Here is a 23599-nt window from a genome sequence, read left to right as displayed (position 1 = left end):
CGCCAGGCAGATACAAAGCCGAGATGTTCAGTCTTTCACCCTTCGCTACACAAACCCCGCAGGAGACCCACCAAGGCAAACATCCACATCTGCTGGGCACGGACCGCAGGCAGCTCTGCCCGGGCAGCGGGCATCCCTCTGCAAGAAGAGAGACGGGCTTCCAGGGTCCCGGCGTTCAAAGCCCCTGAAAATGGTACAGTTTAAAATTCCTCCTGGGCTAAGAGCCATTGCCCTCCCCATCTCATATCGATCTTCAGAGCGGGCTCCAGGAGCACAGCAATAACACACACACGCAGGGCATGAGTGTTGAGTCTTCCCTGTGTTATCACGCTGCGGACGATAAACATTTTCTTTTCTTCTTGTCAGGGAGCCAAATGAATCCTAAATGGCTCTCCCGACCATCACACACAGACAGCACTGACTTCAATTTCTGACACATCAGCTGTAAAAGGCAACAGCCCTTAGATAAGAGAGTACCGAGGCTTCAGGGGCTCCAGCCAGACCCGGCGCGCGGCAGCGAGAACAATTAGGTTTTTTCCAGAATGTGTGTCGCACGTAATAGAAAATATTAACTCACGTTACAAATATTTATAAAAAGTCAGACATAATTAAGCCGTTTGCAATTGAAAATTAACAATCTAAAAATTCAGCCGTGTAGACAGACAGCGTTAAATATAACTGCAGCTAATGTGAGCTGATTTAAATAGAGATAATACACTAGCAAGAGAAAAAGGCAGTCAATCATGTTCCCTGTCATTAACACCCTTCTCCAGGTGGAATATTATCATGTGGAGCTTTCGAGCTGCTCTGCTGTCCCGGCGGGTGCAGGAGAGCCGTGTGCCTGCAGCCCTGCTCCGGCCGGAGCGGAGGGACAGGGTGTCTGTCTGTCCACCACCACCCGCCTGAGGCGGCACAAGCCACCCTGCACGCCTCAGCCCCAGACAGCGATCACCACGAGATGGCGAATGGAGTCGGCTTGCGGTTGACTATTTTAAAACGCCGCCTGCCACCCCGCACAGCTCGCTCTGAGGCTCTTTGCAGACGCTGCGGGTGACACGCACCCCAATGGCTTGCCCATGGGGGGACCAAGGCAGAAAAGAGCCCGGGTGCTGCCCTGAGGGTCCCGCGCTGTGTTCACGAAAGCATGGCTAACTTTCCCCCAGACCCCCTGCAGGCTTTACCCACTGCTTTTTTTTTTCCCTAGAACTCAGTAGGGATGGAGCCTCCAGGCAAAGCCTTTCCATCCCCATAGGGCAGAGAGCTATTTTTTGCACTGCTTTACTAATTATTCTTTGCATTTAAAGCCAAATAAAACACTAGTTGCCCAACACCTTCATCCCAACCCAAGCTGGACCACCTCAGCTTTGGCACGTGCCAGGACGCAACGCAGCTGGAGAAGAGCGAGAAGCACCCACCACCCACGAAGCCGAGGGGCAGCCCACCCCGGGCAGGCAGGCAAGGAGAGGGCTGGGATGCTGGGGGAGATGGCACAGTCCTCCAGCGTTTCATGAACAAAAGGGTGGATTTAAGGATGGGACACGGCCTGGGTGGTGGGTCAGGCCTTACTGTGGCTGCACAGTAACTCTTCCAGACAGATCCTCTGCGAGGAGCACTCTCATCTCTCGCTTTTTGAGGAAATGCGGTTTATTTCTTAACGAGGTAATACCTCTTTTCCTTGAAATTGTTACCAGGGCAGGAAGCTTTTGCTCACAGAGTTAGGGAGAATATATTGGACACTCTGAGAGCACGGCATTATAGTCTCTGCTATTGTTGAGGTCTCTTGGTGCTTTCTGAATGGCAGTGAATTGCAAAAATAAGGTGATAACCTGCTCTCTGATCCCATTTCATCTGTATTCTACCCTCAGTCTTCCTTTTAAGCTTCCACCCAGGGCAACGCACTTCACACACAGAAAGGACATGCAAGGGAGTGCAGAATACGCAGCTGTGAGCCTGAGTGCAACCATGACTGCAGGTCCGCAGCGTCGGCACCTGCCCATCTCGGATGGCAGCTGCCATTCTTTTGAGAAATTAAGGAAAAACACCAATGAAGAGGTTAAAGAGAAAAGCAATGCCTGAAGCATTCTCATGGGATTCAGCTTTTTTTGCATTCTGCTCTGTAACCAGGTCAAAATTGCGCTGCTAGAGCCACCCTGTTACTTCAAATGCAGGTAGCATCAGATGCTACTGGCTATAAATCCACAGGAGCATGCAAGTATGGCACCTACAGCTGAAACTCTTCCCTTCCGTTTCTTACTATTAAAGTAGTTTGTTAAGGCAGATCTATGGAAACCAGGGGAAGGAAACCAGTGCTCAGGGCACTGGAAAAAATAATGCGTGTGTGCAACCACCCCCAGGGTCACCCTGCAGCCCTGGCTGCATACCCATGCAGGAGAGCAGCTCCCCCTGCATCCCCTTCTCCCTCCAGCTGGTGATACAGGGAAAAACAACAGGAAAAAGCTGCTTCCGAAGGGACCGATGGCTCAAATGCTGTTAAGGAGGTGGAGGAGAGCGAGAAAGCTCTTGCTGGGAACTGGCACAGCTGGGAAATGCTCTGGTACCTGCCCATGCTGCTTTGCAGATGCAAGGGAATCAACTGAGGATCATGCTGTGACCTTGCATGAAAGCTGAGGGAATAACTGAATCATTTGGCTTACAGGCTGAGCCCACCCCCTCAAAAACAATTCATTTTCAGACAGTTTTCCTTACTACACCTTCTGCAATCTAAACCCCCTAAGCTGTTCTGTTTCTAAAATGCTTAGATCTATCTCAAATCCATTCTCTCACTTTTTTTTTAGGGGGGGGGGGGGGGGGGTTTTGTTTAGAGTGGAGGGTAAAATATTGCTGAAACAACTCAATCAGTTCCTTGAAAACCTGAAAAATGCTTCATTCATCCCAAATCTGCCCACGTTACAAACCACGTGCAGGCTCGCTCCATGGGACGCGTTTGCTGAAAACCGAGAGATGCGAGACTGCCTCTCCCGTATTCCACTGGGAGAAAACCAGCAAACCCAGCGATCTCTCCCGCCTTCTCCAGAGCCACTTTCACACCTGGCAGAACACCTCCCAGCTGTGCCAGATGTGTGCTTTCTGTCACAGGTAAAATGAATGGAGTCGGCAAGAAAGCAGCCAGCTCCGCGAGATGCTGCCCGTGCGAGCAGGGGACCAGCTGGCGAGGGGACAAGTACCTAAGTGCGGGGAGGGGAAAACGGGCAAAGCAGAAAATCCTTCTCTTTAAATTATTTTTCCTCCACAGCTAAACCCGTTCGCCTGGCAGGCAAGGAGAACTGCTGGCGCTGAGGCAGGGCAGCAGAGGCAATGCCCACCCGCAGTCCCGCTCGCAGAGCCCCTGCCTGCCTTAGGACACCTCCCCGTGCTCACCCCCACCATCAGCAGGACAGACAGACACCTGGCACAAGCCTGCCACCACTCCGGGTGAACTCCTCCTCCACAGGCACCCTCCAAAATCAGCACAGGGGGACACCTCATGCGATGGCTGGCGCTGAAGTGAAGGTAATCACCTCCTGTCCCCACCCCGATCGTCACGCAGAGTTATTCAGGTTTATGCTGCTGGCAGCTTTCTTGACTGCACAGTGACACACACTAAAAATATTTGCCATTTGGACTGGATTTCATGTTTAAAAATGTATAGCAAATAATTACTTGCACAGCACAAACCTTATAGCTTCTGCTTTCGAGCAGATGGGAATTTGTAACAAACTTCATCTGGCAAACCAGTGTCCCCTCATCTGCCATCACCTCATCTGCACCACGCCACGCACTCCGTGCATCCCAGCCTGGCTTCCTAACCCAGGTATTTCCGTACCAAAGGCTTTTGGCTGCAGGTGACCAGGGAACAGCTCCAATCCACCTGCCTGCGGGGCTTCTTTTCAGAGTCCACCACAGCTCGCAGACTAAAATGAAATCATCAGCCTAGGCAAAGTTCAGTGAAATAACTGAGCTATTTTAATTCTGTACTCAGCAATAACGCTGATATGTGCAGGTGTCCAAAACCCAGCCATGAGAGGGTGATGGGCTCTGAGCCCAAAATGAACTACAAGCCCCTTCTCGTGCAATCTCCTGTACACCCTTAGGAAATCTCTGCCTATGATTGCTATGTTAAGGCTGTACCCTCCATTCAAACCCAACCTTATCCAACAGAAAAATATCTACCTTTGCCCAGCTCTTCCAGCCCTGAGTATCAAAAGTGCAGCCGACTGCGCCTGCTTTGATCCCACAGAGTTTTACTGCACTTGTACACGCACGGTTGAAGATCGCTCCAATACATTTGCAAACAGATCAAATCACGTGGGACCGGTTCCCCAGGTAAGCTGAACTGTTACCCCTTCCTTATCCTCCCAAGACCTTTCTGACACATTTTTGTAGTGCAGATCCCAGATCTGGATATAGAAGAGGTCTTTTTCTGCTGCCCTGTAGAAGGATAATGGTATCCCCCAATGTTTCCTGAGGATCCTCTGTGTATCTAGCCAAGGCCTGAGTAGCCACTGAGGCTACAGCACTGCCCCCGAGTTCAGACTCATTCATGAACAATCGTCCTCACAGTCTTTTCAGAAGCTGCTCTGAAAGTCAAACCCTCTCCAGTCTGTTCAGCAACTCACCAGAGTGGTTAGTACCCAACTTACACTCACCAGACGCCAAAACATCCTCCTCATCCCCATCCCTTCTTCAGCACTTGGCTCTCTCTATGGAGACACATGCTTGTCCCCTGCATTGTTCAGTCCTTCTGTCCTCATTTCACCTCTGGCCCTGCCTTCTTCATGGCTCCATGCACACAGAGGTCAAAGCCTGGCTGTTCTTTCATGCTTTCCTGCAAGAGCTGAACCTTCACGCATGCCAAAGCCTGGCACCGTGGCTGGAGACCTCAGCACGCCCACTGAGGCTGGGGCTGTACCCTGTACTCCTGGCTTGTATTAGTGCCCTGAGGTCCCTCAGCTGATGTCCCTAGGGCATCAGTCATGCACAGGCACTTTGAAAACCCTTCACAACTTGGTCACCACCTTCCCTGGCCTCTTGTCACCTTACTGCAGGTCTGACTCTTGCTCTAACATGATTTATGTCCATTCATGCTGCTTCCTTACTTGCTTTCCCTGTAAGTCTTCTCCAGAGTCTCTTTTGAAGCAGAAAAAAGAAGGGGAAAAAAAAGAGAAAAAAAAAAAAGAGAAGGGGAACAGGAGGAAGGCTATAAAAAAGGAGCTGATCTTCCTCTAAAGTTTGCTAGAAGTTATCTTGGAAGTTACAGGCTTGCATCCTGAGAAAATCAGGGGTAGCACAGTTGTTTCAGATGCTGGAAAACAGAGCAGGCAAACTGCCACAGCAAAGCAGGACTGGCCCCATCTCCAGTTCAACTACGTCCACACGTCCTCCCCAGGAGAGGCAGCCGGGGGGGCTTCACACCAAGACAACCCAAAACAGTTGGAAACGCTCTCCACACAGATCGATACCATCAGACCAGAGGGATGGCTTTTGCTCCATCTTAAGGCAAGAATCATTACAGCCTGAAGACAGCTCTGCAGCAGACAGCTAATGTCGTTTTTGAAAAGCAACGTTCCCGTTTCATACTGGCCTCTGTTTTGCTTGGTGAATTTTTCTGAGCCCAGCCCTCGCTGTTACTTGCTGCTAGCTGTGGAACTAGTGCTCTTCCCTTCTGCGGGGATTGTGTCGGCATGGGCCAGCTCCTGTCTGATGAGCTTGTCCCTGTTGATTTCCAGTCACATCCGACTGAATGCTATCAATGGGCGTTTACTGCTTTTCCAGCAGGACTTTGATCCATTTTTCTTTCCCTCTGTTCACCAGCACCCCTCGCTCGCAGCCTGCCTCATCCCCCCTCAGCAGCCTCTACACGGACGGAGTTTTGTTATTAATGTCTCTTATGAACTCTCCGTCTTTGAACAGGAGCGATTTACTTTTGATCGATGTCTGGCATCCAGTAATTTCACGCAACAGCGGAGCGAGATCCCCTTCTGCTGTGGCACGCTGGTGCAGCGTGAAGCCTTAGGGAGACAGATGTGCTGGCACTCCTGCCCTTGCATCCCACCCTGACCTTCCCTAAATCATCTCGAGCATCTAACGCTACCCCAACTGCAGACGAGACAGAGCCTGAGGCAGCGAGACCCCAGCTCTCCCAGACACCAGGGTGAGTTACTGACTTGCAGTGGTTCACGTGGTGCTTCACCTGACGGATTGCTAATCCTCAGCACCACATAACTTTACACAGAGATAACCGCTGATCCGGCCTAAACAAAACATCTTTTGTCATCATCCAGAAAATCACACTTGTTTTGAAGCAGACCAGGTCTTCCCGAGATCACTAACAACGATGCTCAGATGGGGCCCACGCTCTGATGTTACAATGTCAGTGTTTCTGCTGGGATATTTGGGATAGAAATAGGTTTTTTTGTTGTTGTTGTTGTTCATTGATGCTGCTTATGTTTTTGGCCATACAATGGACAGAACTGCAACTGGCATTACGATAGGAAAGTTTAATGATCCCAATTATCTCCTTGAATGTAGCTTTGGCTATTTCCATCCACCAAAATAAAACTTCTACTGGCTGCCAGACATCCTCAGCTGTTTTGCAATCACCATACATAAAGGCGGAATGGATTGACCAAGCAGTGACCCTGAACGGTTGCCTACGTTAAGTGGTAATAAAGATCAGGAGTTATGCGGCTGGCAAAAGCGATACACGGGAAAGGAGCAGCGTCCCTGCCTGCCACCAGCCAGGCAGTGCTGGTGGAGCAGCAGGGCTCCGGGTGGTGCTGCCCAGGGAGAACAGCGGCACACAGCCGTTAGCCAAAACGTTAGCAAAACCAGTGGCCAGTTTTCTTCTCTCGCTTTGCTAAGACCAGGTTGGACGGGGCTCTGAGCAACCTGATCTAGTTAGTGGTGTCCTGCTCACTGCAGGGACGTTGGACTAGATGACCTCTAGGGGTCCCTTCCAACCCAAAGCATTCTATGATTCTACAAATTGCCAAGGACTGCACTGTCAGCAGGGACTTCCCAGAGGAAAGCTGTTGTACCCACCTGGAAGAAAACACCCGGTCCTCGTCACGAATACTGCAGATGTTCATAGGAAACGCAGAGCTGGAAACAGATCCTTTCCCAAATACTGCTGCTGCATACTCATGAGTGGTCGCTGTAATTTTTATTATGGATCTTCGATAGCACATAAACCAGTATTTAAAGTGCATTGCTCTTCTATTAATCTCACCTGTATAATCCTCTCTACTCCGTTCTCACCAGGCAGATCCAAACTGTGCTCCTCTCGTCTGATCTGACAGTCAGTCTCCTCCACAAAGTTATTTTGGAATCATTTTGACAGCAGCAGCCACAGCTCCTTCAGCTAATTTACCCTCAGTTGCTACTTAACCACCTGAGCACAACTGTTCCCAACCAAAATCCACTGCTAGGGAAAAAAAGGCCAAGTGAAGAAAAAAACCACAGGCAGAAAGGTGAATGGAAGAGCCGAGTTAGAAGGTGACTGAAAATGGCTGCTTGATATTTTACAGTTTTGAGAATTTGGATATGCATGGGGAGGGAAGACAAGGAACGAGACACCAAGCCACAGGGAGACAGCGGGCACAGTGACGAGGCACTGTCGCTGATATTACACCCAGCATCAGAAATAAAGAGCACTGGATTTTAATGTGATTTTAAAGCAAAATAAAATGTGTTTGGCAAATTATATTCCTATCAAACATAACAGACCTCACCTGATTTAATAACATTACTGTGTCAATAATTTGTCCATGAAACTGCATCTCTGTTTTGCAGCTATTTTATCAGTCCCAGTCTCAGCTCCACACGCGGGCACGCAAAAGTGCAGCCGAACACATGCCCACAGCTCATTTCACCAATGTTGCACAACATGAGCTCGCCAGCAAACTGGCAGAAATATCAGCAGGATAAATGGCTGCTGTCGAGAACAAGTAAGAGACCTTTAATTACTCTACTGTTAGAATTTTATAATTTAAACCACCCAAAAGGCTGTCTCACTGTCGTCTCTGGACTTCGCTAGGTCACAAAAACAGCGAGTTATGTTTAGCAAAACCCTCCACAAAAGCCAACAGCTCATGGCCCTCAACGTGGGAACAAGGAAACCCTTCAGTGATGCTCCTTCTGCTCAGGGATAGCCAAGGAGTAAAGCCTTACGCCTGATGCCTCCTGCCAGCATCCTACTGCAATCTGTATTACCTGCCAAGATCTCCTAGCTTTGTTGGTGACCTGGTATTTTGCTTTCTGTGCCCTGCCTTTTACCTTTGTATATTGATACCTGGAGCAAAATACCCTCGGTGTAGGTCTTGACCAATTTCCCTTCCTGTGGGCTAATGACGATGGGAGACCTGCGAGGTCGCTGCTGTTCCCAGTATAGCTGTAAGCACAGGCGGTGGTCAGTCAAGATGCAGAAATGCGCATGGGGCACGTCCCAGCACCCGTGAGAACGACAGGTACATTTAACCAAAACCCAGCAGGGCGCTGGGCAATGTCCGTGTGCGCTTCTCTGTGGGTCACTGTCACTGCGCTTGCTTCGTCCCCAGCACCTTTGTCATCGCAAACCTCACTGGCAGCACGCTCAGAAGAGAACAGCAAAATTATGCATCTGCACTTTGTTCTCCTTTGTTGTGGGAAATGCCTATAGTTTGAGCTGGCCCAAGGAAGGCTCAAGGCTCAAGCATAAGCACACGAGCGGGCAGCTCGGCTCTGCCAGCATCCAGGAGCCCACAAGATGCAGGAACCTGGTCGTGGTCCAGGAGCATCACAGGATTCAGCCTCCAGCCCGCACTGCGCTCTCCCAGGTCGCCAGCGCTCAGGGCTCATGTAGAGCCCTGCTGGGAAATTCTGCTCAATCCCCTGCCATAGCTAGCAATGTTTAACATCAACAGCCTCCAACTTTACAGCATCTATGGCAAAACACACCTGCCCCTGAAGTTTGACTTCCAGCTGGCCGCTCGAGAGGTTTACACTTCTCTCCCTTGCCTTTTAAGTCTTCCCCTATTACATGGGGAACTTCAGCTCAATATTGCCTTTAATGTCAAAATACTCTTTGGAAGGAATGGCTGTTACACCGTCATACTCTTTGTTAAATGCGGGGATGCAATCATTTTTCCTGTCATTGCAATGACGTTTCTACAAAGACTTCTCACTGAATGACAAAGAATATTGTACCATCACCTCCCCATCTCCTTACCGTCCTCTATTTCAGAGACAAAAGAACTGGACCAAAGGCTGCAACACATGAAAAACACATGCATAGATCATTCCTGCCAGGAAAAATCACTGCCGCCCTGCATTATACAGCAAAGCCTGCGCAATGAAGGCCAGCGTGATTTTTATGACTTTAAGCTATTATAGCTGCCTTTTAAATACATGAGAGGCTGTATTTGAAGCTGTCTTGCATCCAATTCCCCATTGAACTTGCACTCTAATTTCTCACAAAACACGAGTAGAATCAGATGTTCCAGAAAAACCACAGTCTATTGAATATGAAAACTCAACACTGGAATAGAGGTAAGGAACAGCTTACGTAAATTGCATTCCCTGTACTTTGGGATATTGAGACTGAGCCTTTGAAATGCATGAAATCTAGTTTGTTGATCATTTCCCAATTTATAGTCAGCTCGGTGGGAACAAATATGCGCCTACTTTGATACCCTTTTGAAGAAAACTCTTGGCACTTCATTTCTCTTAAGAAATATAGCTATTCTCTTTTTATTTTGGTACTTTTTTAGATGCAAACTGGAAGATTAACTGAGCTGTATTTTATATTCACGCAGTACTTTCTATGGCCTGATCCATCTGACTCCCAAAGTTTCTTCCGAATTAAAATGACACTGTCTATCACATCCCAAGCTGTGGCATGAAGTGTTTGTCAAGTAACACGGAAACACTGGTAGTCTGAAGAATGAAATGTAGAGAGTGGAGGAAAGGACTGGTGAATAACACATCTTTTTTAAAAATAATTCTCTCCTGGAATACTGAACATAATACGGGTTGCAAAGGGGTAGAAGCAGCCTTGGAGAAATGACATCTTTCAGAAATAAGATTAGAGAAAACTCAGTAAAATATTAATACAGAACTTTCAAAATACTCGCTTGGTGGATGACGTGTGTCACAAGAATGATCTCTCTATTTAAGACGATAAAAAGAAAACTGAGAGAGTAGTGTGTAACATTAGGCTAGCACAGCTGAGTGAAAACCAGTCCAGGTTCTCTGATGGGATGCTTCTGATGGAAATGAAAACCCTGGAGCTCCGGCACAAGCACGACCATGTATAACCCCTGCCACATGCAACTACCACGGTATCTTTCTATTTTGCTCATGAGATAGGCATTGAAAGTTCCTCACGAAAGCCACGGGATTTCAGTGATAAAATACATGAGTGAGGGCTGAAGTGCTGCAAAGCACTGAGGTTTTCAGGTGGAATTCAAATTAGATTTAAAGACCTCCACGCAAAACTAAAATCTAGCGGCTGCATTGCATTTCCAGTCAAGAGGAAGAGCGAGGCATTAACATAGTGCAGGGTCATGCACCAGTTATGTCTTATTAAGTATTCCAGCCTTCCTTAAGATAAGCATCACATATGGGTTCTTTTGCAGTTCGCAGTTTGCTTCAAGAGGGAGAGGTCTGGATAACACCCCTTCTGTCTCCCAGGGCCTCCCGGGCTGACTGACAGGAACACGTACTGCAGGGAACAAACCCTGCTCCAAGAAAAAACAAGACTACTTTCTCCAAAGCAGGCCAGTGGCGTCATGTCTTTGCCACGTCTTCTGCTTGCCATCTCCGGTTGAAGGGAAGATGAAGAGGGGGAGTGATGTTTTCCTATCCCCAGAAAACACAGGACATGCTGAGGAACTGGTTTTTACTTATGACGGCTGGCACTGAATTCAGAGTTAGGGCAGCAGAAGATTGCTTGAAATAAACATGGCATTTTGAGAGTTGAATCCCACCTCCGGAAACCAGACCACGTGGAAGCCCAACTCAGAATCCATCCTCCAACCCATCTCGGTCACATTTTAGGTCGCTTTTTGGGAGATCAGCAACAAACGTCTGATTTTACGTTATCACCTTTGGCTACCACCCCCCTGTGATGGACAACCTTTGGCTTGGCTTCTCCCTGGGCAGACCCACCAGGTGCTTTGAGGCTGGGCCACCCCACGCCGTGGCAATGTGCCCCACGCGGTCGTTGGGTTTTTCAGTGCAAAGTGGTCTCCCTGAATTCAGCAACGACTTCTCCGCTTGCTCCCCCATTTCTATCAGTAGCCTCCTCTCTGCCGATACAAAGGGAACACCTCTGGGTTTTCTATTTTGTGCCGTTCCAAATCCCCCCTCTGCTGAAATGGTTTCAAGCTATAATTCCCTAGTGTTGTCACATTAAATGATGCTCAAGAAGGTCTCCTATTTCTGTAGCTCCTGCAAAACCTTCCTCACTCCTTCAGCATCTCCTTCTGCACAGCTGTGCTAGGAACAGTCCATCTTCCCAACCCTCCCCTCTGCTCTCATCTGTTCCTGTAATGAAGCTCAGAAGTGGAAGCAGCCAGGCACTTGCAGAGGCAGCAGACACCAGAACAGCTCTCCCAGTTAATAATCTCAGGGCCAAAGTGTTTCCCAGAAACCTCTGCTAGTCCGCAAATGGCAGCATCAGCAGATCAGCACATCACTGGCTACTTCAATCCTTCATACTCTTCCCCAGTTGCTCCTACCTAGACCCAGGAATTCACCATTCAACTTACTCTTTCCAAAATGCAAAGTGGTGGTAATGAATTGGAATTTCATTAACAAACACCCATTTGAAACGAGGCTCCCAATCTGATGAAAAAAAAATAAAAAATTAACTAAGCAGCAGGGAAGTCATGCCAACAAGTAGATTTTCAGTGAAACAAGAGAATTAGAAATCCCTAAATAGAGGTTAACGTAGATTGAAAACGTCAAGTCATTGATATTTTATAAGGTAACCATGGTTATTTTTTATGCATTCCTTCACAGCATGAATGAAAATGATGAAAAGTATTCATGGGCCAATTGAAACAAAAATAAAACTGAAGAAATATCTTGATGGTAATTTAAACCTTAAACTGCGGAAATTAATCAGTCCACACAGACAACGAAGAGTGTTCAGCTGATATCGCACCACAAAACCCCCTCACTAAATAGATGAATAAAAACCATTTCACAAAGGATGAACATCTTGAAAATCATCCTGACTTTAGCCCTGATGTACCTGCAGGGATCGATACTGCTGGAGCAGGACAGATCAGGGCTGACACATGAAGATGCCCACGTGGCCTCTGGATGAAGCACAACTGTTTCTAACTTGATTTGTACAAGCTGCTGGAAATGCAGAGGACCACTGGTCCTGGCGTGCTGCAGCCCCTCGTGCTGCCCAGCAAGGGGGTCATGGAATGTCTGGATGCATTATTCTTCTCTACTGCTGCTTCTTGAGATAATTTTGCATAATTTTCCATTAGACTAACAAGCTCTCTTGGTCTCATTTGCCTCACTGGCAAGTGGCGTCACCCCTTACAGCGAGGGCAGGGGAGCAGCACAGCAGGTCGGAAGGAGGGGACGGGAAACGGCAAGGGTGCCCAGTTGTGACAATTAACGACTGAGTGCTCCATTAAGCAAACTAAAACAGAGCTTCGGTTCAGAGGAGTCCCTGTGGACTTCTGCAGCAAACCATGAATTAAATCCATCTCCAGAACCCCGTGGCGGAAGGGCTCCCAGCAGCCAGAATGTTTTGCATGACAGCAGAGAGCAGAAATAAGAGGCTGCTCCTCCACTCCAGAACCCGTCTGGATGCTGAAACCATTTCCCGTCCCTTAAATAATATGCCAGAACAAGCCACTGCTTGGTTTGGTGGAACAAGTGACATTTGGCTAGGCTGCAGAGAGGCATCCACACCCCGAAACCCAGAGGGAAGGCTGGCAGGAGGTAGCGTGGGAAGGATGCAGTGCAGAAGACTTCTTTCAGTCTAATAAGCATCTCTGGTTAGTGTTAGAAGAAAACGATTTACTTCTCCTCTGCAAGTCTTTGCTATGGTTGCATGATGTTATAATTTCTCTGCTGAACATCTGCTCTTGGGAGGCACAATCTAGCCTGGTTTCTGTAAAGGGGCTGTGAAACCAGAAGATGTCCATAGTAGGGCCAGAACTGGAAGTTCCTAGTGCACAAAAACATACATCCCCAACTGGCAGCTAACAGGGTTAAAACACCCTCTGATTAAATGAAAGCATCTTTAATTAGTTTAATTGACCATGCCTCAGCCAAGACCATCTGCTCAGCAGCATTTGCCTGTTCTTTGCAGGAGCGATTGATCAGCCATAGCTACAGAATACAGCATTAGGCTACATCAGATTTATTTTGTTTAATAGAAGAGCTAATTTGCTTTAAATTTAATTACAGGGGCCAAGATTGCTCTCTAAGTCCATAACAGCACAGAACATAAGCTGATCCCACAGCTAATGGACGCACACGTAGGTCTATACGTGTCTGTGCAAATCAGACATTTGGTCACGACAGCTCAGGAGAGCGGGTCCCACCCTGGCCGAGAGCGACTGCTGCATTTTCCTCCCCAAAAGGCAGCAGCAGCATGGCACGCTGCGGGGCTGGCAGGGCCACCCCACTCGCTGCCATGTCCCCCTCCAACTGGCCAAGCTCTTCCCCGCAGCCCTCCATTGGATGCTGGAGCAGACAGATGTCCTATCTCAACCACCTCTCCTGCTTCTAATTATAAAGACACTAAGTGATGCATCACATGTGGGGTCGCTGTTTCTGCACCACGTGGGACCAACAGGGACAATCAGGGGACCGCTCCGGGTGACCTCCATCAGGAAACCTCACCCAAATGGGGCAGCTCGCAGCCGAGGGTCCAGAGGAGCCAGCCATCACACCCACCCCATCCCTGACATTGCACTGTCCCTCTTGGCTTCTCCACCCTCCCATGCCAACATCATTCTTCAAAATATCACAACCCGAGCTGACGAAGAAGGGCAATTCCCCCTCCTCCCCAAAGGACCACGTGTATCTACGTCGCGTTATTATGACGGGGAACATTTAATTCACTTCCCAAGGCTTCTTCCTTTTTCAATTTCCCATCGGGCACTAAATCACTGCCGGCTTTGGGAGATGCTTGAGCCCTGACAGGCATGCTGTCTACTGGCTGCTACAGGAGTAATTACAACCCTGCAGAAGGCTCCAGGCTGCCATTTCCGTTTCCATGGAAATAAATACCGAGTTACCGAAAACAGAGTATGATGCTTTATGGATTTTGAGGCTTTTGATCATCTCAAAACCACCTTAACCTGCTTTTATTGGTGGTGGCTTTGTTTTGGGGCGGGGGGATAATGCTCACAGTCTGGAAATAGGCAGAGCAACCCAAAGGGGTTGTGAAAGAGGGGAAAAAAAAGCCAAGGGGTCTGGCTGATGCTCTGGGGATTTGCAAGGGGGACAGCAGCGCTGGCCAAGGCTGCTGGTTGTCCACAGCATCCAGGCATCCAGCCCTGGAGAGAGGAGCCCGTGGGGGCTCGTTGGTCCTCTCCTGCAGCCTTGGCTCACCCCCACCACCCCTGTGACAGCCTGTTTGCAGGGGCTCCGGGGCCGGAGCAAACCTCCTGCCCTTTTGGAGGGGTCATTACAGCCAGCGTTAGTGCTTAAACGCCCAGAACTGCAGATGGACATTTCATAGGCATTGAGCTTCAAGATGAAAAAGGAATTTCTTTACGTTCTTCAAAAATGATGAGCACGGAGCAGAAGGGAGTGATCTGATACTGAAGCCCTGCATCTTTGAATTGAAGGGATGCAGAGGTGTGCACAGACAGGTAACCCCATGCTGTATGCCATGACCCTGGGCTCAATTCTCATTGCAAGGCACGACGGGGAAATTTTCATCACGACAAACTACATTAAATCCTTGGTTTGGGGAGGCTACGCACAAACCAAACATTTATTCGGAGGTCACCTTAACCTTCATCTCACTGTCTGGGCTGTTACAGTGCCTCACGGGAGTTTCTGTCCTTACTTGTTTCTGCCCTCACTTGGGCTGCATCTTCCCAGTGCCCCCACAGCATCGCTGCAATGGGCTCAATGCACCGCAGCAAGCGAAGAAACGGAGTTTGGGAAAACCACCTGAGCTGCAGAGAGGAGAGAGGGGCAGAAGGCAAGACACCACCTCAGCGTATCATCTCTAATACTGACTTGAGTTAAAATCAAACATTTGATTCAGGACAGAAATCCTAAATATCTTTTCTGATAACACTTCTGAAACTATTTTTTTTTTTTTTTTTGGCAGGGGAACTTTCTGCTTTGTGAGAAATGTCAGCCTTTGGACACTGTGTCCTAATTCAGCTGCAAAAATAAATGTCAAAACAGTGAATTCTAGTTTTAAGCCAGCTCTGGTCGGCAAAATTTGGGTTGAAATGTTTCCTAGCTAAAATCACAGGCCCCCAAAACTTACGAAACAATCCCAACTGCACTGGTTAGAGGCTTTCATCCCTTGACGTGAAACAGCCACCAGACAGTGATGGGACTTGGTCTGCGTTGCAGCCCACCCACCCACGCACACTTCTCTCATGTTTTACCTAGATGGGCAGGAATAGATGCTTAAAAAACCACAACCTTGTATTACTACGTATTGCTCAGCAGGTTTGACATGAAGATATTTAGCGATTTGTTTTCAAATCTAGTATCTAAGGGAATTAGATGAAATTGGAAGCTTAGTGCAGGTGTTTCACACGTTTGGTGGGAATGCCACAGTGTACAGGACACTTGGGGCCCAGGGAAGAAGAGAAAGTCTGACTGTGAAGCCTGCAAATTCAGACAGTCCTGCAGGGACACAGCCCCAGAGCTCAGCGCTTCCTCCAAAGCAGGAGGATGGAAGTGTGCAGCTCATCATAGATTTGGTCTGGACATCAGCTACGGCTGCTGGATTAACTGAACAGCACTGTGACAGCTTCTTCTTTTCTCACTGTAGCTAAAAATGACTTTCAAACACAGCTTGAGATGGAAAAGTAAATCACTGCCCTGCAGCTGGGGAAGAACAAGCTGGGGAGAACACCACAGCCTGATTTTCAGAGATGCTGCTGCAATTCAGCCGTCACGAAGGTCGGTGGGAAACACAGGGCTTGTGCCCACGGAAACACCGACTACAGCAAAGACCCAAGTTTGGAACTGCCCAGCGCTTACTGAAAACAGCTCCTGTAGGACTCGTCCACAGTCGTGGGTTAATTACAAAGCAGCAGAGCTAAACCCAAGCCTTGCCAATGGCTTCTGGACCAGAACCCCCAGATTCCATCACCCTTCTCCCTCCACGTCACCTCTCGTGGAGCAGAGGAGCTCACTGCTGGAGCCGGAGGAACTCAGTTCCCTTGCTGACTCCAGTGGAGCAGAAACACCAAGCCACATAGCGTGCGTTATGCAAAAAACTTAAGCCTCTCTGTATTTTTAAAATGTTCTAGTCAGAGGTTGTGCTTGACAACTCCGTTATCTCTACAACCATTCTGCTACAACACCGCTTCCCATCTTTGTTTCCTAAAAGCCCTAAAAGCCTTTCCAAGCGCATCAATCCCTTTTGCTATCTCAGATCCTGCTATATCACTGCTATCACATTAAGAATACACTTATCTCATACCACCTGGGGATATTGTATTAAAAAAAAAAAAATCCCTTTAGAAATCATCCTTCTGCACAAACAAAATATCATTTCAGAAGTGAATGAAAACACAGTCCCAGTGATGTAATCATTATGCAATTACTGAGTATGATGTAACAGGAGGCCACAGAGAGAAAAGCACCTTCTGCCAGACCACAGGAGAAGTTCAAGCAAGTTTTTGAGGCTCTCAGCAGCATTCGTGCCCGTGCTTTAGGAGGACAACAGCCAGGGTAACTCTCCTCAGCCCTTGCCTCCTTGCACAGCCTCTGGGGCAGTTTCAGCCCGCACACCAAAGCAAGGGCGAGCACATCAGACCAGCCAGCGGGGAGCAACGGGAGACGCCGATCAGCTTTGCTTTTCTAAGCACAGGTGATTGCCTGATAAACTGCACTAACAGCACCGTGCTGCTGCTCCAGAAAGAGTGATGGCATTCAGACAGCCTGCCAGGAAAAAGGCTCCATTTCCAAATTCCTCCCATGCACGGCAGACAAGCGTAGGTCAGAAATAAGCGTAGCTTACACCGCGCCAATCCACCGCTGGGAAGCTCGTTACGGCCCCTGGATTTGTTTGGGAGGTTTGCTCGGTCTCAGCGTGTAGCCTGGGGCTGGCACCATGGTGGGCTACTGAGCCAGGGGCCGTGGTGGGCTCTGGCAGGAGCTGCCTGCATGCTGCCCGAGGGAGGAAAGCAAACGCATTAATCACCCACATGCGTGCAAGTCGAGCCCACACGGCGTTTCTGGGAATATTATCCCTTTCAGCACATTCAGAAAAATGCCAGACAGTGTTTTCCTTTTACTTAAAGCTTATTCACAAACAGAATATATAAAATATTTTGTTTTTATGAAACAGCCAACAGAAGCTTCAATCAAATTATTACGAATAAGATTTAAGTTGTACTTCCAATTAACTCCAACAAGACAAGAGTCAGACCAACGGAGTCAGTATGGGAGGGAACTCAAACGAGTGCTGCTTAGGCTGACTCTGACCGAAACGCAAGCCAGCGCGACGGAAATAAATGGCCATTTTTAAGGTCACCCGATGGGTGTGCTCTGTGCTGCAAGCACGGCTGCAGGTGCAGGCTGAGGCGTTCACAAACCCACCCAGGAGGGAGCTTGCTGCTGATTTCGGGACAAGCTGGCAGAGCAGAGGTGCTTACAGAAGATGGCTTGTCTAACAGAGAGACAGATGCGGCAAGTGAAAATTTATGAAAATGCAAAGTGGAGGAGGGGGGAGAACGAATGAGTGGCTGGAAGAAGTCCCGCAGAAGCATGTCCCAGCCCTGCCACCCTGTATCCACACGTACATGCAGAGCAGGGAGCCATTCCTCCCCTCCAGCTGCCCTGCGTGCCCTCCCACCCAGCGCCCACCCAGGCTGCTGCAATGCCGTACACGCAACTCATCTCTCTCCAGATGTCTCTGGTTTTAGGGCTGTAATGTTGGCAGGTGCCTCTGGCTCCCTAATTGGTGTCAGACTTCCCACGTTGGAGATACCGCCGGTGCAGAGCGGCTCAGCACAGTCCAAGGGAGAATTTCCAAGCCACGAAGGGCAGTGCCCAGGGTTTGACTTGCATCTCCAGCCTGCAGCACTCGGGCACCCAGCTGCTATTTTGGCTTTGAAATCTGCCCTGTGTGAACACCAAGAGCTTTTGGAGTAGGAAATAATTTGCTACTAAAGTTTAAGAGGGAAAGGGAAAAATCTCCTGTTTCAGGGCTGATGCCAGTGCTTCACCATGAGAGATCAGGAGGAAGCTTTCATGGGGGAAAGGGGCAGGTTACCGAATCACTGCTCATTGCATATCATCTTCCGCTCTCCCTACAGCTCTGCTGCAGAAAACACACTAGCCCGGTGGCATGCACCTTTGACTTGGGCTGGGAACTTCCCATACAAGCTAAGCAAACAAAAACATTTGTAGGTTGACAGGTTTTACTTATACCGTACTGGTATAAGTGTGTGTGTGTGTGTGTGTATATATATACACACACACACACACACACACAGACTGGTTGCAAGCCATGGCGGAGACCCTGCAGGAAGGAGTAGCAGTCAACAGCAATTTGGTGCTTCGTGGCAAGACGGGAGCACAGAGCAGCTGCTGCTGCTCTCCTAAGGGCTGTCGGTGGCCGGAGAGCTCCGGAGATCCCCGTTATCACCCAGATGACCTGACCACAGGTAGCACCGAAATAAGGGGTCCCCAGAGCAAAGCCTGCAGTTCCGCTTGGTGCTGCCTGCTGCCTGCCCTGCAGCACCCAACGGAGGAGCAGCACCCACGACCTGCTCCCACCTCCACTCCCCGCAGGGCCAGCTCTCCCCGCACCATGCCGGCACCATAACCACGCACATGGCACCCCAGGAAAATACCAAGCGGCTGAACGACTGCTGGCCTTGCAGCTTTCTGAGCCGTGCCTTGTATACAGGGTTTTCCCTTCGGCATAGCTAATCCTCACTATCCAGGTATTAAAACCAGAGTAACTCCTGTGCTAATACTCGCTTTCAACAGAAATTATGTCTTTCTCTAAAAGCTTAAATTACAGGTTTGCTGCCTCCGAGTATTAGAAAAGACCCAGAATTAAATAATTCGCTTCCAGAGTAAAGCTGGGACCTACTGCAGAAAACATGTTGCTCGATGCAACAGGGCAATTTGCGGGGACCAGCCACTGAGTTCACGGTGTCAGCCAGAAAGGCTCTCACAAGCAGAGATCATCCACAAAGCAGCGCAGCCACGATTAAATACTGTTTTCTGCATCACTGGGAACCACAAAGCAAGAGGGTAGGATCACACACACGCTCACACAAATCCACCCTAGTTCCTTAGCTGAGCACAGGTCAAGGGAGGATGAGAGACACAGGGCTTGAGTTGTTTTAAGTTAAAACAAAAAAAAAAACCCAAAACAAAACACTGCAGAACTGACTCAGCTCTCAACACATCACTGAAAACATCACGGCTTTGATTTTAAAGAAGTCCTTCAACAGAGGATGGAGGCACGAAATCTGGTTTGTAAACATAATTTATGAGGACCGATGCAGTCCTTGCTGTTGCCTTTTTGCTATGAAGATGCCTTACTCAGGGACATTTATTATCTTCTCCCCACCCTGCCATTAAGGTCTCAGATGAAGAAGAACAAATGCAAGATAATTAAGCTCTTTACAGGAGAAAAAAACAGATCAAACATAATTTTCTATGTCTTGAAAAGAATTGGAAACGTCTAGACAGAAGACAGACAGAATTGGTCTCAAATGTATTAATTTCAGTAAGTCGTCAAACCCCTGAATTATGGGGAAGAGATTGAGGTCTGCTCCTCCTCCAAAAACTTTCCACAGCATTACCTTACCCTCCCCGCGACTCTGACATCCTTTATCCCGCCTGCGATATTTATATCCAATAGCAGGGGACCGTAATCTGGGTCACTGACAGCCTGGACACCAACGACAGCCCTCAGCAAGAGCTGCTGGAAATGCAAGCAGCACTGTGGAGTCCCAGCTCCGCGCCTCTGGGGACCTGGCTCTTACTGGGGGAGAAAAAGAGAGGAATGGGAAAGGTTTCCATCTGTTCTGGGAACTCATAGTGCAAGCAGAGCCACCCTGAGGTCACGGGGGTTTGGGACGCTCCTCCTTTCACCACGGGCATGCAGGGGTCACCGAGGCTCCCTCTGCTTAAGGAGAACCCATGCAACCTCAATAAGCGAGTTTGCGTAAGACATCCACCCCGGGGGCATCTGAGCTTCAAGTACTAATGAGGTTATTGCAGGCTGCAGGAACATACTTCTGTCATTTAGTGGTGACGTGACAGTGGAAAGGCAAGCAAGTCACAGCAAAACGGCTCACTTAGGCACCATCAAAGACCGACTCATCCAAACACAGAGCTGGAGGAATAAAATTTTCCCATCTCAGCAATCCCGTGGGATTTCAGGGAAGAAAACTTTTATACAGAAGACCTTCTAAAACATCTTCAGAAAACCCTAAGCAACCAACCAAGAGAAAACAAGCATGAGCAAGAGAAGGAGTCCCACTTGGACAGCCAGAACGTAACTGGCAGTGCCAAAGTCCCACCATGAACCAAAATCCCTGTCCCTAGTGGAAGTTCTCTCACAACCAGCCTGGTCAGACCCAAAGTTTCCAATTCATAACAGCAGTATTTCCCATTGGCAAGCCCTTGCCCAAGAAAACCCTTTCCATTCTCACCCAGCCTGGGAGAAAGACCTTACCTGACATGCGTTGTACAGAAGCTGATGCTCAAATTTCTTGATCCCCAAAATGTTCTGGAACATCTCATAGAGCTGCTCCTTGCTGAGGATGAGCTCCGAGGCAGCGCTCGCCGTCATCCTCGCCTGCTGCTTGCGGGGATCCTCTTCCCCGCGGTAAATAGCGTCAAATTTTGCCATCCAAGAGCTCAGGACTGTCTCCTTGCTGAGACCATCGATTTCTGGCAGGCTGCGCACTCTCTTCTCAATGTGCTTCTTGAAGACCTCCCGGGAGTCATTCGCTGAGCACCCTCCACTCTGCACCATCCTAGCAACACGGTCACTTTTCAGGAATACCTGCAAAACAGGGTTACTTCAAATGGTGTCAGTTAAAAAAAAAAAATTCTGCTTAATTACCACAAAACATGGTTTCCCTGCTGGGAAGCCCATTAACTGGCTGCCAGTGCACCTTCCAACACCTCACTCAACAACCACGTGTTGCCAGATGGACAGAGGTTTCAGCTGCACTTTGGGAAGCATAATGAAATCAGGTGAAGCTTCTGCTTTGCATCTGCTATAATGGAACATCTTGATGAAATTAGGACTTCGTGCGTTGATGTGGTCTCACCTCACCAGACACATAAATGCCCTTTGGGAAAGCAAGATTATATTTTGCTCTATCAAATGTTTTAGTAAGGAAGTTATTGCACTCACCTAGCCAAATTCTGCCCTTTAAGAGGGAGCCCAGTCACCCTACTCAAGTCAGCAGCATGGCATTGCATTTATACTGGTAAGCCAGGTCCCTGGGAAACCTCTGACCAGTGCAAGGACCAGGCTTACATTAAGCTACTGCGCCAGAGGAGATCCTTACAGACTGCCACGCTGCCACAAGACAACAGGGATAGCATTGTATTAATTAATTTAATGTTACCTTCAGTTAACTAACATACGTGTCTCCACTTCTCCCATAATCTGGTCTTTCCAACCTGGGCAGCCAGCACTGGAAGAGTGCCCCAGGAAAGGAGAAGAATGAATGGCCTGATCTTTGCAAACTGATGGGTAAACACCAAGGCAACGCGGAGCGTTCAAAGGCCCACAGCCAGTGGTGTGGCCACAGGTGGATGAGGCCAAATCCCTTCCTGCTCCAGCTCTGTTGAAGTAGCACAAGATGGTTCAGCGCGGCTGGAGACAGCCTGGGAAGGTTCTGCAGAGACAGCAGCCTGCGAGGTGCAGGACACTGGCAGCAGGAGGGAGGGAGAAGGCGTTGGATGAAGATGCTCTTCCCACTGCAAGAGCAGCAGAAGGGTCAAAATATGACAGACTCCTGCAGACCAGGAGATGCCCACGGGAGCAACGCAGAGCTGAAGGGTGAGAGAGGGACAGGGGGATATTGTGTTGGCTCTCCTCTCCCAAGCCCCAAACACAGGAGAGCAATCGATGCCCAGCAAGAACTGCTGTTTTATTAATGACGCTGAGAACTGATGAATGCAGCAGGCTGGGAAGAAGCTGTGCCAGCACCAGGGTGTATCTGTCAGCTCTCAATAATTAAAGAGCTTGAAGATGACCTAAGGACATGGTATATTTTTTTTATACCACTCAGCAACATGGCACTCCATGTTCCCAGATACTTGATGGCACAGGCATCTGCTGGGAGTAGCAGTGGGTTTTGCCCTAGGATCAGACCAGAAATGCTGCTGAGGAAGAGCTGGGCTGTTTCCCCCCCAACATCACTGTGCTGGGGAGCACTCCCTGCAGATGAGACTGGCAGGATGCCGCCAGCAGCCTTTTCAGTCCACACTGAAATACCACTGGCACACATTTTGTTTTCTTGCAGAGCTTAAATATGAGTGATGACACCCTGGGTGTGCGCAGGTGCTTGTAAGTAATAGATGAGAGCTATCAAACTCCAAGCTGCCGGCACAGCTGAGGAAGTCCCCGGCACACTGACTGCTGGAAACAGTGGGAGGTCACAGTGAATGGCCCTGCTGCAGCATCCTCAGCTCCCACGTCCCCTCTCTAATCATCTGCTCCAGACGTCTTTGGCCTGACCCTGTGCGACAGCGCTAATGACCTCCCATACCCACCAGCACCAGGGGCTGTTGTTATCCATGGTCCTCACCCCTGCCGAGGGGTGACGGCACTGTGAGCAGGGGGACCCGACTCCCCGTCTCCCCTCAGCTCCCGTTTATCCTCCCGGGGGTGCGGAGCAGCAGCCAGCAGAGGACAGGAGGGCTGGGGCTGGCAGAAAGGAGGCAAGCGCGGGGGGAGCGCCAGTCAGACACAAGGCAGCAGAAAAAGAGTGTGAAATAGGAAAATAAAAAAAAAAAAGATAAAAGAGGTGTTTTGTCCTGTAGAGCGAGCTGTTTTCTTTAGAAAATACCAGGTGAATCACACGGCTGTAAGACTGCCTAGTAGGACAGCCAGGAGTCAAGAATTGCTGGAGCAAAATCCTAGCGTGGGTGCATACACCGGCACATGCAGAAGAGAACTGGCCCCCATGAGCTGGGTCGGGGGCTTCTCCTGCCATGTCTACAGGTGAGACCCCAAGTCGCGCATGGTCCTGGCTCTGTCTGCCCACAGCAGAGTGCAAACGGGTCTAACAAGGCAGTTCCATAATACCCACTGAAGGAAGGGACTGCCGCATAAAGTGTTGCTTGACTGACGAAGCTTTACTCATTAGAAGTAAAAGGACATGAGGGAGGCTCTCCTGGAGTGTCCGACGGAGTGTGCTGGGCCCATCTCGCACACATGGATCTGCAG

General features: G+C 49.1%; 1 protein-coding gene across 1 annotated transcript in view; it reads right to left on the bottom strand.

Annotated features, from left to right (window-relative positions):
* Positions 1 to 23599, bottom strand: part of CADPS (calcium dependent secretion activator) — a 194372-nt gene that overhangs the window by 152028 nt on the left and 18745 nt on the right. The window contains exon 3 of the mRNA XM_035903800.1: positions 20864 to 21196. Coding sequence (XP_035759693.1) covers positions 20864 to 21196 — 333 coding nt within the window. The remainder of the gene's footprint in view (positions 1 to 20863; positions 21197 to 23599) is intronic.

The sequence above is a fragment of the Egretta garzetta genome, unplaced genomic scaffold (genome assembly GCF_000687185.1).
Source record: "Egretta garzetta isolate BGI_Z169 unplaced genomic scaffold, ASM68718v1 scaffold91, whole genome shotgun sequence".
NCBI lineage: Eukaryota > Metazoa > Chordata > Aves > Pelecaniformes > Ardeidae > Egretta > Egretta garzetta.
Note: the sequence above shows the minus strand (reverse complement) of the source record. Positions and strands in the feature narration are given on the sequence as shown.